We start from the raw sequence: 14885 nt of genomic DNA on the forward strand, positions 1-14885 counted from the left end.
ACCTCTCACCGTGGGCAACTCCAGAGTGGAAGAAAGTCCAACCCCTCTCGAGAGGACTGGTACCAGAGCCCAAGTTGTGTGTGGAAACGCGTTTGACTATATCTAGTCAGAACTTCTCGACCTCATTCAGCAGCTCGGGCTCCTTCCCTGCCAGAGAGGTGACATTCCACGTCCCTAGAGCCAGTTTCTGTAGCTGGGGATCGGATCCCCAAGGTCCCTGCCTTCGGCCACCGCCCAGCTTGCACTGCACCGACCCCTATGGCCCCTCCCACAGGTGGTGAGCCCATGGGAAGGTGAACCCACGTTACCCTTTCGGGCTGTGCCCGGCCGGGCCCCATGGGTGCAGGCCCGACCACCAGGCGCTCGCCTTCAAGCCCCATCTCTAGGCCTGGCTCCAGAGGGGGGCCCAGGTGACCTGCGTCCGGGAAGGGAAAACTGAGTCCATAGTTTGTCGTCGTCATAAGGGTTCTTTGAGCTGTGCTTTGTCTGGTCCCTCACCTAGGACCTGTTTGTCATGGGTGACCCTGCCAGGGGCATAAAGCCCCAGACAACTTAGCTCCTAGGATCATTGGGACACACAAACCCCTCCACCACGATAAGGTGACAACTTCCAGGAGGAGTGATTTAAAACATTCAGAAAAAAACATCTAAGAGACATGTTGGAGACCTGAGGTGGTGTAGTGTCCCCCAGAACTGGACTGTTGTTGTGATCTCAAATTTTTTTTTTTAATGAATGTTTTAAATCAGTGGTAGTGACAGTGAAATTTTTATTTTATTTTGATATGCCACATCAGATTTGGGTGGGACCACTTTTGTTGGAGACATGAGGTGGTGTAGTGTCCCCTAGTACTGGACTGGTGTTGCGATATCTCATAGATTTTTTTTTAAATCAGTGGTAGTGACAGTGAAATATACCAAATTCAGGGGACTTTTATTTTGAAATGCCACATCAGATTTGGGTGGGACCTCTTTTGTTGGAGACCTGGGGTGGTGCAGTGTCCCCCCCAGAATTGATGTGGCATTTCAAAATGCCACATACATCCAACCGTCCATACGTCCAATGACTGCGACTTTACGAGTGGAGGCTGGCTTGACCGCAGTCTCGTTTCCCCCCACCACCTGTGATTTGGCTGATCCAAACCTGCCCAAAAACAAACGTCGGTGGACACCTGAACGTATATGTGCTGCATGTAACTCCAGTACAATATTTAAGTCGACTCTGATGTACAAGCATCTGCGTTTGTATAAACTCACTGTGAACTATGTTGATCCATTGCTTTGACAGAACTATTTTTAAAAGACTTAAGAGTCTAGTTTCCCAAGTCTAGTTTCCACTTGAGCTACTCTCCTTTTGATGACTTATGTCGTTTTCATGTTTGCCACCATTACAATCCCAAACTATTATGAGGCTCCTGCAGGTCTGGTTTAAATGAATAAATACTCTAGAATTCCAAATTACAGACCAACTGACCCCATTATAACCCTTTGAGACTGACACAATCATTAATAATTTAATTATTGTACACAGTAGTGAGGCCTTGACTTTCTTTCATCCTCACTGCCTCCTGGGAATCACTGTGCTTCCTGAACCAAATAAGTTGTTATGGAGGCATGTTGAGTCAAAATGAAGCTAAACTGATTTATTGATGGTCAGGAATCATGAGACTGCAGTCACGCTTCCACTACATGTGACTTCAACTTGACATTTACTATCTGTACAACAGCTTTCAAACACTGTAAATTCATGTCCAAGTTTGTTGTTTCAGTAGTCGTTAATTCCAACAAAACTAACAACCAATAATGGCCGAGTATGTATCACAATCACATACAATTAATACAAACACTACAATGTTCCTCAGTGACAGATTACATGCTGCGTATACTGTACACCAATAAACCCCAAGAGCCAACTGAAATTTGGATATAAAAAGGTCAAATCAGTTTGAAATTTCTTATTCCTGTTCAAAATGGTAGAGCATCGAGCTTGTGGTAAACGTGTCTCCTTGTAAGTCACATTGTAGGAACAGTAACGCAGAGGGGTGGAGCTGACCTTTGATACAAGCGTTCACTATGTCACCTACAGGACAAATGGGGCAAGGAGCCCGATGCCATGTTGCCTTACACCACATTACATTATGAGCAATGTGGTGTTAAAACAAGAAAACATGAACATGTTTAATCCACGAATAGTATTTCTGCCTTAAAACAAACCTCCTTGCTTTGACATATGCACCAAATTAAGAACATAGTTCGGCACCGGCCTCCACCAAACAGAGATGCAGTCGTAAAGATTACTCATGTGGAGAGACAAGTTACACAAGGGACCTCAGAGTTGGAGCACCAGGAAATGAGCTGGGATCCTTGGGAACTGCAGGAGCAAATCAAACACTCAGTCTGTCACACATTCTCTATCCAATCACTTCCTCTCCTCTTCACATAGCCAGCTGTTTGAGATCATACCGTAAATGCTCAAACAGCTGCCCAAATCACCGGTCCCCAGACATGACGAAAGCCGCGCAAAGGAGGGGGTTGCTGTACATCTGGGTCAGCAACTCTTAAGTCCATTGCACTGTCAAACGAAAAGAAGGCTGAATATTCATTTTTATTATCAAATGAATGTCATCTACAGACTTTTTTTTTTTTGCGCTGTGAAGATGGTAAATTTCCCCCCAGCTTCCAATGCAATCATTTGCATTTAGAGTCACGAGTCCTCAGTTAACAGTCTTGTATACAATCAATTTCCATCATTTCACTTGGGCGTAGCAATAATAGGAGAGTGCAGATTGGATCTTGGAAGTGTGAGGAAATTTTTTTTCCCCACTTCTTGTAGATCCCTACAGGAATGTGCTCTTTCAGTCGCCATGGAGAGGGAAACAGCGATTCATGCTGTTGCAGGACAAAGCTTACAACTCAATGGATGGGGTTACAGGCCCCCCAGGCTGTGAAAGGTTTACATAAATCAAGGCTAGTCAGGAGCACCCAGATCCACGACACCCCTGCCGTGGCCTTTAGGTTTCAACCAAACAGACCTGCACAAACACCGCTGGACCGCATCCAGACACAGGATACACTGAGCAGCTTTGAGAAATGCTCCAGTAACCTGGCTCACCCCTGAAGTCATTTGCATACGAACACTGTTTTAAAAGTAGGGATGAATCTACTGTAGCTGTCCCTATATATGCAGCAATATTAAGGTTTTCTTCTCTTTTACACGGATTACATATGATGGTCCCCGGAACAATTATTCTGACAAACCTGAAACGTAATTATGCGAAAAAGAACATCTTGATGGGCAGAACTAACCTAAAATGCAAATATGGCCATTATTTGCATTTTTACCAATCTTTCACAGTCTATTTTCACATACATACACCATTGTTATGCAACAACCAGACAGGGTTAACTGCTTAACTCTCTAACTACAAAACGGTATGGGAAGGTCACAAACAGAAACATTTATTGGGATGTGGAGCATCATTAGGTCAACTCATGGGTCTACATATAGAATGAAACTATTGAAAAGGATACGGTGGAACCTCCAAATTTGAACATACTCAAGGTTGTACAATATAGAATTCAACTAACATTTCCATATGCCTCCTACCAAAGTTTAAGATTGAACCATCATTGTGCATGACATCATGAGAAATGGAAGTATAGCCGGCTTTGTCTCTTAGTCACACTAGCCCATGGTCAGTCGTTTGGTACACACATCTCTGTCCAGGCTCTGTCCGGTAATAATAATGAAAAAAAAAAAAGAAAAAAAAAAGAGGACTGCTCACTAAAAAATTAGTTGCACGTACAAAAGGGAACTTGTATCCCTTCTCCCTCACCACCTTTGTTACCCATCATAAAAGGATGAGTATACCATACATTGGTCTTCTTTTTTTTATTATTATACTGTATACTTGTATAACAGTTGGGCATTTTAAAATGTCAATTTAACCCGTAAAGTTAACAAAGGTTTTATGATTGAGACAGTTTGACCCTAGAACGGATTAATTCAACAAACACTCTTTGCTAGGGGAGGGGGGAATAAATAAATCAGAGGTCCACCAGTGTTGCAGAATGGATTGTAGTCAAATCTACAGTTTCCACTGCATTTTGAACTTGCATACAAATTACGTTTTTGAGAGTAGCACAAATCAAACATTACTGCAGGTTTGGAGTTAGTTTGTGGGCAGCACACCAAAGGGGCTTGTTCTACCTGAACTTAGGCTGTAGTGGTTAAGCGGGTCGGCCACCCATGCATTGTCCTGTATTACACTCTCCATCTCCAAATCTGCATGCATCCCGATGGACAGATCGACCAACAGAAAGATGGATGAATGGATGGATGGAGACATGGGAGAAGCAGCAGAGGGAGAAAAGCACTTCAAGTTAGAACAAATAGAAATTGTTTACTGGTCTCAGATTACCACAATGTGACCGTATCGAAAATCATCTCAAGTCTGACAAACAAACTCCAACACAATCACAGTCTAAATGTTTAAGTGCGCTAGTGAGACAGAGATGCATGGAGCGGGTGGAAGTAGTAGTATACCAACACGCACAGGGAGGGAAGAGACTCCATGAGGCAGGCGGCAGGCCAGAGCACGGGGACGCTGAGGCAGAGGAGTCAGAGTCAAATGCAACAGATCAAGACACATGCAATTACTACATAGAGTTCAACTGTGTGCAATGAGACATCAGTATTAAAGATGCATCAAAGCAGTGAGAACAAGCAATGCAGGTTGTAACAACGGTGCAGTATTTGCTGTGTGACTGACAATGAACTTGAGCCTTGGTCTGCCCATTTAGCATAATAATGCTTGTGACAGCAGCAGCGTTTAGGAAACTACAGTAAATAGTAACGATTGGCTATTTGTATTTAATAAAAAAAATAATAATTTTAATAAATATATTTAATCAATTACAGTAGCAATAAAAACAACTAAGAGGGGCAGTCAAAAAGTAATGAACGTAGTATTAATGATTTTTTTTGTAGGTAATTTTCACGGTTTGTAGTTTAAATACTTATTTGACATTTTATTTATTTTAAAAAAAAAGTTTTGTTTACGCTTGGCCTCTTCCTGTCGGCCATTTTGGAAATGAGGTCATTGTTGGATGCTTATCAGAAGCAGAGAGCTGTGATGGAATTTCTTGCTTTGTATGGGGAACCACCACAAAACATTTTCAAAAGGTTGCATAATGTGCATGGGGAAGCTGCATGAGGCTACAGTACGGTCAAAAAGTGGGTGTCCAAGGCTCTAAGGCGTAGAAAAAGAGCCTGCTTTGAGTGACCTCTGTGACGAGCAAAGGAGCTGCAGACCATCTTCAGCAGTTACAACTGGAAATAGTGTGAGGGTCAAGGCACTGATTCAAGAGAGTCACCATTGATGACATCGCCATCCCGTGTTATCATTGATGACATAAACCTAACCCCATACACATTTTGCAACCTTTTGAAAGTGATTAGCGCTGGTTCCCCTTCCAAAGCAAGAAATTCAATCACAGCTCTGCTTCTGATAGGCATCCAACGATGACCTTATTTCCAAAATGGCTGACAGGAAGAGGACAGGCTTAAACAGAACTTTTTTTAAATAAACCTTCAAACAACTAAGCTACAAACTGTGAACATTTCAGAAAAATATCAATTAGTAGGTTCAATTACGGCGGCACGGTGGACGACTGGTTAGAGCGTCAGCCTCACAGTTCTGAGGACCCGGGTTCAATCCCCGGCCCCGCCTGTGTGGAGTTTGCATGTTCTCCCCGTGCCTGCGTGGGTTTTCTTCGGGCACTCCGGTTTCCTCCCACATCCCAAAAACATGCATTAATTGGAGACTCTAAATTGCCCGTAGGCATGACTGTGAGCGTGAATGGTTGTTTGTTTCTATGTGCCCTGCGATTGGCTGGCAACCAGTTCAGGGTGTACCCCGCCTCCTGCCCGATGACAGCTGGGATAGGCTCCAGCACGCCCGCGACCCTAGTGAGGAGAAGCGGCTCAGAAAATGGATGGATGGAGGTTCAATTACATTGGGCTCATTACCTTTTGACTGCTCCTCGTATTTTGATTAAAATTAAAACACTCTCAAATGTGCATAAAGGGGCAAATTGTGGGAACACTGTAAATGTGCAATATGCATGCAAGTGAACCTGAACAAGCGGTGTTTACCAAAGCTGGAGAGTGTGCAGACATATTAATTAAAATCTCAACTTGTTCATGTGCTCCAAATGATTACAGTATCATGAGATGCATTTCGGTTCCATCTGATCAGTCAGTTGTTTTATCTTCCAAAGGCACTGGGAAATCCAGCAACTAGTAATATGTATAATTGGTGGTTTTTTTTCCCCCTTTCCTTTATTTGCACTATTTTTGTACTTTATCGAGACAACGCAGTCTTTCTGATGAAAAGTAAAAGTAAGGGTTTGACTCTATATGGGATGACACATGCACACACACACACACACACACACACACACCCTTCATCTAAAACTGAACTACTTCCTGCAAACACAGCCCCTATCTCCACTGTCACCAACTATTACTTCCTTCCGACAACCTTTCACTAAATGGTTCGAAAATAAAGTGGAGGAGTACCTGGCTTCGGCACAGAGTTGGTCATGGACTGTGGCACTTTGTCATTTATGAGCTCCACACACTCACTGGGAAAGTAGCCAACCTGGAGGGAGTGAGAGGAGGTACAAAACAAACCAGAATAAAATCAGTCTAAGGGCGCAAGTAGTGCAGACCCAACACCTAGGTCCTGCAGGTGGTGGTAAAGCCCACCGCCTTCTGTGGATTGGAATTTTTACAATGTTAAATGCCTAATAGCTGCAACAAAATTATGAATTAACTCGCGGTGCTCTGATCGATTGGCCACAATCATGATGGGCTGATTTCCACGGAAAGCACGTGATCGGCAATGAAAGGCATTGATAGACCACGAAAAAAAAAAAAAAAAACTCCGATCACCCACAGCTCGCACTTTGCAGCTGCAGAGAATGTTTGCAGTGTAGCTCAAGGCTGGGCAGGTAAGCCAAACTTGAGCGTGCTTGAAGATGTTTATTGACACCCCAGTTGGGGTTTACTGTAAAACTGTTAAAAAAAAAAAAGCACAACAAAAATAATTACCCTCATTTTATATTTAAATACAAGAAGACACATTGTTCTAGAAATCGCCAGCTAGCTAACAGTGCTTGCTAAATGCTAACAGTCAATGGAAAACCCTATTGAAAGGCTAGCTAATATTAGCATTTGATCACAGGATGGATTTACCTTCAAATATTGAATATTCACACACAAACACCGTAGTAACAGTTAATATAACAATACTCATTGGCATATATATTTCCTAATCTGTGAACAATTAGTTTAATGCGACTTTCTTCTTCTACTCCTTTTTTTTTTTTTTTTTTTTAAGCTTACAGTAAACGAGCAGCTCCATGCATGCACGGCACCACACTGCCCCACAAGACGCACACAGCAGGAACAGCCTTTTCCTGACTGTGAAATGAAATCAGACTAAACCTTCCTGTTTTAGGTCAATTAGGATTACCAAAATTATTTCTATTTGTTAAATGCCAGAATAATGAGAGGATTTTTTTTTTAGATACATATGAGAGACAATACAGTCATGGCTAAAAACATTGGCACATTTTTACCCATAACTATTTTATTCCTTTTTTTTTTCTATTATTTTAATATATTATTATTTTATTTGCAACTAATTTATTGTCTGGTTGTTCTTTGAAGTTACATTTAAAGTAATTTTAGGGACTGATGCGCAACTGTGACTTCAAGACTCATTCATATCGGAGAAAATAGCTGTCCACTGTTGTGACCAATATGCATGAAAGGGTTTTAGTTACAGTAATATGGGAAAATTCAGATGGCGGCACAGTGACCAACTGGTTAGCATATCTGCCTCACAGTTCTGAGGAACCGGGTTCAAATCCGGCCTCGCCTGTGTGGAGTTTGCATGTTCTCCTCGTGTCTGCGTGGGTTTTCTCCAGGTACTCCGGTTTCTTCCCACATCCCGAAAAACATGCATGGTAGGTTAATTGAAGACTCTAAATAGCCCATAGGTGTGAATGTGAGTGTGAATGGTTGTTTGTCTATATGTCTATATATGTAAACTGCCTCTCGCCCAGGGTCAGCTGTGATAGGCTCCAGCATGCCCGCAACCCTAGTGAGGATAAGTGGCACAGAAAATGGATGGACGGATGGAAAATTCAGAATCAAGAATTTCATTTTGACGTCTCTAGTGCAAAATGTACTTTCAGAGACTTTCAGAACACCCAAAAACCCTCTACCAAGTAGAGCGGAGGTACAGTATGACTCGAGATGTGTGTATGTTCACCAGCAGTACACAGTATTTAAACCTAGCATGTCAGCTTTAAACTGACAGACAAAGCTCACTGTAGATTCTTGCCTACCAACAACACTTCAGAAATAGCAGTGAACTCATGAGAAACTTCCTGATGCCTGTAACCCCGGCAGTGTGCTACAATGTCAGACATCCTTCAGGCAAAGAGCCAAACGTGATCAAAAAGGGCAGTGCAGAGAAACTAGGGCAGAGGGTCACAGAAAGTTCTGACTTGGTTTTAAAAAGGGTTTATTACTGCACAAGGATCTTTCAACTTAAAAGAATGCAGACTGTGTTCCATAATTATTATGCATTTAGGATTTACCGTTACTGTCTTTTAAATAAACATTTGAGTTTTCGACTTTTTCTGGGCAAGCTTTTTCTCCTGTCTATTTAGATTTCTAATATTAATCTCAGATGACAGGTTTGATAACGAGTTTCCAAGGTGAGCCACATTAAAGGAAAATTATTTCCGGAGGTTGTTCCACATTATTAAGCAAGTCACTGTTTTTATACATAATGGTAAAAAAGAAGGGTTGTTTTGCTGATAGAAAGCATGGAATAGGCCAATGCCTTAAGAAAGGAATTAAAACATTGGACATTTCAATAAAATCATCATACTCCTCAATTTGCGTGTGACTCAGACAGCAAACATTTTGTTACTATAAAAGCGTATTAACTAGGCATCAACTGGTTAACGGTTTGAAGGTATACTTCAGTTTTAAAAAGCTGACACTTCAAAGGAGCCCCTCCTTGAGCCGTCACCTTGTCGTGGTGGAGGGGTTTGTGTGTCCCAGTGATCCTAGGAGCTAAGTTGTCTGGGGCTTTATGCCCCTGGCAGGGTCACCCATGACAAACAGGTCCAAGGTGAGGGACCAGACAAAGCACGGCTCAAAGACCCCTAATGATGACGACAAACAATGGACTTCGTTTTCCCTTGCCCGGACGCGGGCCACCGGGGCCCCCCACTGGAGCCAGGCCTGGTGGTGGGGCTCGAAGGCGAGCGCCTGGTGGCCGGGCCTGCACCCATGGGGCCCGGCCGGGCACAGCCCGAAAGGGTAACGTGGGTCCCCCTTCCCATGGGCTCACCACCTGTGGGAGGGGCCATAGGGGTCGGGTGCAGTGTGAGCTGGGCGGTGGCCGAAGGCGGGGACCTTGGCGATCCGATCCCCGGCTACAGAAGCTGGCTCTAGAGACGTGGAATGTCACCTCTCTGGCAGGGAAGGAGCCCGAGCTGGTGTGTGAGGTCGAGAAGTTCCGACTCGATATAGTCGGACTCGCCTCCACACACACCTGGGGCTCTGGTACCAGTCCTCTCGAGAGGGGTTGGACTCTCTTCCACTCTGGAGTTGCCCATGGTGAGAGGCGCCGAGCAGGTGTGGGTATACTTATTGCCCCCCGGCTCGGCGCCTGTACGTTGGGGTTCACCCCGGTGGACGAGAGGGTAGCCTCCCTCCGCCTTCGGGTGGGGGGACGGGTCCTGACTGTTGTTTGTGCCTATGCACCAAACAGCAGTTCAGAGTACCCACCCTTTTTGGAGTCCTTGGAGGGGGTGCTGGAGAGCGCTCCCGCTGGGGACTCCATTGTTCTGTTGGGGGACTTCAATGGTCACGTGGGCAATGACAGTGAGATCTGGAAGGGCGCGATTGGGAGGAACGGCCCCCCCGATCAGAACCCAAGCGGTGTTCTGTTATTGGACTTCTGTGCTCGTCACGGATTGTCCATAACGAACACCATGTTCAAGCATAAGGGTGTCCACACGTGCACTTGGCACCAGGACACCCTAGGTCGCAGTTCGATGATCGACTTTGTGGTCGTGTCATCGGACTTGCGGCCGCATGTCTTGGACACTCGGGTGAAGAGAGGGGCGGAGCTGTCAACTGATCACCACCTGGTGGTGAGTTGGCTCCGATGGTGGGGGAAGATGCCGGTCCGACGTGGCAGGCCCAAACGTATTGTGAGGGTCTGCTGGGAACGTCTGGCAGAATCCCCTGTCAGAAGGAGTTTCAACTCCCACCTCCGACAGAACTTTGCTCATGTTCCGGGGGAGGCGGGGGACATCGAGTCCGAGTGGACCATGTTCCGCGCCTCCATTGCTGAGGCGGCCGACCGGAGCTGTGGCCGTAAGGTGGTCGGTGCCTGTCGTGGCAGCAATCCCCGAACCCGTTGGTGGACACCAACGGTGAGGGATGCCGTCAAGCTGAAGAAGGAGTCCTATCGGGCCTTTTTGGCCTGTGGGACTCCTGAGGCAGCTGATGGGTACCGGCTGGCCAAGCGGAATGCAGCTCTGGTGGTCGCTGAAGCAAAAACCCGGGCATGGGAGGAGTTCGGTGAGGCCATGGAGAAAGACTTCCGGACGGCTTCGAGGAAATTCTGGTCCACCATCCGACGTCTCAGGAGAGGAAAGCAGTGCACCACCAACACTGTGTATAGTGGGGATGGGGCGCTGCTGACCTCGACTCGGGACGTTGTGAGTCGGTGGGGAGAATACTTCGAAGACCTCCTCAATTCCACCGACACGCCTTCCCATGGGGAAGCAGAGTGTGGGTTCTCTGAGGCGAGCTCTCCTATCTCTGGGTTTGAGGTCACCGAGGTAGTTAAAAAGCTCCTCGGTGGCAGGGCCCCGGGGGTGGATGAGATTCGCCCGGAGTTCCTAAAGGCTCTGGATGTTGTGGGGCTGTCCTGGTTGACACGCCTCTGCAACATCGCGTGGACATCGGCGACAGTGCCTCTGGATTGGCAAAAGCAAAGAACACAAGGCAAACTCCAACTGTGTGTTTGATGTTGATATGAATGGCACACCTGAAAGCCGTGCTTCCCCCTCCACCATGTGGTGTCTTCTTTAGGAGGCATGTCAATCACTGACACAATGTCACCAACCTGCAGAGAACAGGAAAAAATGTGTCACTTGGCAGATACAATTGCACAAGAATTGTTTTAAGACGATTTGGATTCTTTTCGGGCTTGGGATCTAGCAAACGTTTATTTACAGTTGTTACTTTTGCAAAATTGAGAAATTTTACTGGAAGAGACAACCGGTTTCCAGTGGTATATTTTTCTCTTGAGCACTGTAAAGTAGAATGGAATGCATTCGCTGTGCATTGTCAGAAAGACAGAGAGAGAGAGAGAGAGAGAGAGAGAGAGAGAGAGAGAGTGAGTGTTGAATATTGGTGTCACCTCAAAGGACAGCTCGTCTGAAGCCTGTGCAATGTAGCGCTTGATGACGTGGGCAGCTGCAATTGCTGGAACATTGATGGATGACTCTTCATGTACCAAAAGATGATTTCCCTTATTGTCAACCTAGAAAACAAACAATCCTCTGTATTGTGGGCTCTATTCAGTCCTTGCAATGCTTACACTACAGATTCAAATGTCACAGGCTAAAAGATGCAACATAGATTTAAGGTTATTCGGTTATTTTAAAATAGCATCAAAAATTGCAATTCAGCAGATGGAGAAATCACTGTGGAAACCTGAAACGCATTCAACATGTTAATCAACATTCTATTACACACAGTACTGCTGAGTCAGCCTCCCCCCACATAATAGGGTGGTGTAAAAATGCACTGTGCTTCAGTAAGGCAACAATTTAGGCAACACGTCTGCAAGAGTTTATACATATTCACCTTAAACCCTAACTATAAAAGAATACAATGTTTGTTTGTTTTTTTTCCCCAAAAGAAATGCAACTCATACGCTAGATCCACCAGCGAGCATATCAGTCAGTACAATTACAATACTTGCACATCAAATCCAAGCGCATGTGTCCATCTATACATGCACAGCAGAGGAATTCAAATACGAAGTACTTAAACGCCTCGGGATCCCCTCGGAAGAGCGAGAGGAAGTGGCTAGGGAGAGGGAAGTCTAGGCTTCCCTGCTAAAGCTAATGCCACTGTGACCCGACCTCGGATAAGCGGAAGAAAACGGATGGCTGGAAGTAATGAACTCTGTACCCCAACAAGTGGTCTTCAGTCAGTACTATGTTGTAGAATTTCATCTCAGACAAAACTGGAGATATCGTTTCACACTGTCTCTGCCTCTCCCTGCCGCTATGGTCACTGACAGTGTTCCACCGAGATGAACGCCCAATGAAGTAACATGAATATCACCACATGCATAACGTCTATGCCACTATTGTCACAGCACCGAACAAAAAGAAAATTCCCACGGGAGACTCAAAAGGGTGCACACTGTGGTCATGTTAGCTGGCTGTGTATGTAACTTTAGGTCAATAATGTGGCTCTCTTTCAGCTCTGTTTATACTGACTCCCTGATCGTAACAATTCAATACGTTTCATCGCACAGTATGAACATTCAGGATCTACAAAGCCACATCGAGTAGCGTACTTTCCATGTACTGGCATCGACTTCCAACTGCATTTATCCAGTGTCAACTCAACTACGAATGAGAAATGACATCTGTTTCAGGTGCTCATTTCAGTCAAGACTAAAGTGTAGTCTGTTTTCACTCTGAGTAACCATCAATCATTAGATTGTCTCTACTGCAGATGAGGAAAGTGTATTCATACCTCCATCCACGTGAGGGCAGGCCCACAGTTGATCTTGTTGTCAGCGATGGCCGAAAGCCGGGAGAGGTAACCCAACAACATTTGGGAAACAGACTAACATGGAAGAAAATGCATATACAGTAATTAAAGAAGTAGCTTGCAATAATAATAAAACAAACAAACTTTTTGTTTGGTCATTATGACCTGACATTAGTACTGGTATATCAAATCAAACTTTATTTATAGAGGACTTTTCATACAATGAGATGCATCTCCTCCTCTTTGGCCCCATCTTTTGTTTCTAATTTCATTTGCAAGAAACCACTGTGCCCAAAGAAAAACAACCAATCAGAACTAGAAAGCGTGACTGACGCGGTGTCAATCATTCTGGTGCACTCACATAGCAGGCACACCTTGGCTTTCAGGAGCGTTGCTAAAACTATGGCAGAATCCGATATAAAAAAGCCCATCCCTTGCACACATATGTATGATGTTTCACTTACACTAAAAGCTTACTGAGAAGTATTGTAAAGATAGTTTTTCCTTGGCTGACATTTTTTGTTTATGACTATGAGTCAGCTTGTTGGAACACTAAACCCATAAAAATTTAGTTTCTGGAGAAGGTTTAACAGTGTCATGCAGACATGCTTGAAAGCAATTATTTACAGTCCGCATGCACACAGACACAGATTTGTAAGAGCTCACCTCTGGTTGATCAGTCAAACTGTCAAGTCTGGGCAGCTCAGGCAGCTGAGAGAAACGGCGGTCATATATGCACAGGTGCAGGTGCTTGTCCAGGACACGGAAATCCTCATAGCTACGCTTCACAATCCAACTTCGACCCTTCATAAACAAAACACTGAGTGACTCAAAGCAGGAAAGCAGTAATTATTTAATCATGTGTGATCAGGATTAAACAAAAGCTACTGAACTAATTTGTAAAAAAAAAAAAAAAAGTGAAAAGTGGGTTTGCTTGGACCAGGGAAGAAGCATTGCAGATCTAGGTATGTTCTTATCATTGTGGGAGCATGATATGCCTAGAGGACACAAATGCCTCACAGTTCTGAGGTTCAGGCTTTGAATCTCAGAAAACATGCACGTTATGAACACGTTTAGGTTCCTTGAAGACTCTAAATTGCCCATAGGTGTGATTGTGAATGCTTGATTGTCTGTACAGTATGTGCACTGTGATTGGCTGGTGACCGGGCTGGTTACTCTTACATACATTATACATATATAATACATGTATACATATATACATTATTACACAAGGCGTTAAGCTTGGAAAGATCAAAGGTAATGTTATATGAGTATTAGTAAGAAGCTGTTTTTATTTATGTTTAACATAACGTCACAACTTCATTGGAATTGGGGTTGTAGTTATATGGGTTATGAATACTGTCAGTCCAAACTTTCAAAGTCCAAACACACTGTTACTTTCCTCTCACCTGACATTTAAACACGCGTGCACAGGAATTTCAGACTTTTATGTTCATGTCTGATCAAAAACTTAACACTACAAAAATACACCAGTATCCACAATGGTGTTAAGACACTTCTGTAAAAACGCTCCTCATCGCATACAGCTGGCACTGTTTTCCGTTTCGATCCCCAGTGATGCTTCTGCATACAAAAACAATCCATCATTAAGCTCTTCATAGCAAAGTGAAGATCAACCATAAGAGGTTTGCCCTACATTTACCATAATGAATGTCACGTCACATACAAAACAGCCATTCTCTTTTTCTTCTCCCTTCCAATTCAAACTAAGATGAAGCTCCAAACTGCCTAACCAAATGAGAGAAACTTGTGGTGGAAAATGTCTTTTGCTTTGATTTGGCCTAAAAAGAGCCGTCTGTACTGGAGCCAAGGTCTGTGCAATGGGACTGCAGCACACCACTCAACCCACTGATTCTTGTGGTGTTTAAAGCGCTGGCTGTGGCAGGCAGGGCTGAAAAGTCTCTGTGGACTCAGTGATCACATTAAGCTTTATTGCCCCACTTTCATACTGGGACTCCAGTTACCA

At 44.3% G+C, this 14885-nt stretch overlaps 1 protein-coding gene across 8 annotated transcripts in view; it reads right to left on the reverse strand.

Annotated features, from left to right (window-relative positions):
• Positions 1-14885, reverse strand: part of arhgap32b (Rho GTPase activating protein 32b) — a 117689-nt gene that overhangs the window by 26757 nt on the left and 76047 nt on the right. For 6 of the 8 annotated variants that reach the window (XM_061752286.1, XM_061752283.1, XM_061752284.1 and 3 more), the window contains 7 exons: positions 13565-13702; positions 12881-12973; positions 11526-11648; positions 11151-11228; positions 6581-6662; positions 4554-4604; positions 4208-4282 (listed from right to left, as the gene is read on the reverse strand). In XM_061752286.1, coding sequence (XP_061608270.1) covers positions 4208-4282; positions 4554-4604; positions 6581-6662; positions 11151-11228; positions 11526-11648; positions 12881-12973; positions 13565-13702 — 640 coding nt within the window. The remainder of the gene's footprint in view (positions 1-4207; positions 4283-4553; positions 4605-6580; positions 6663-11150; positions 11229-11525; positions 11649-12880; positions 12974-13564; positions 13703-14885) is intronic. The other 2 variants (XM_061752288.1, XM_061752289.1) reach the window with 2 other exon arrangements.

This window comes from Phyllopteryx taeniolatus, chromosome 17 (assembly GCF_024500385.1).
Source record: "Phyllopteryx taeniolatus isolate TA_2022b chromosome 17, UOR_Ptae_1.2, whole genome shotgun sequence".
In the NCBI taxonomy this organism is placed as follows: Eukaryota; Metazoa; Chordata; class Actinopteri; order Syngnathiformes; family Syngnathidae; genus Phyllopteryx; species Phyllopteryx taeniolatus.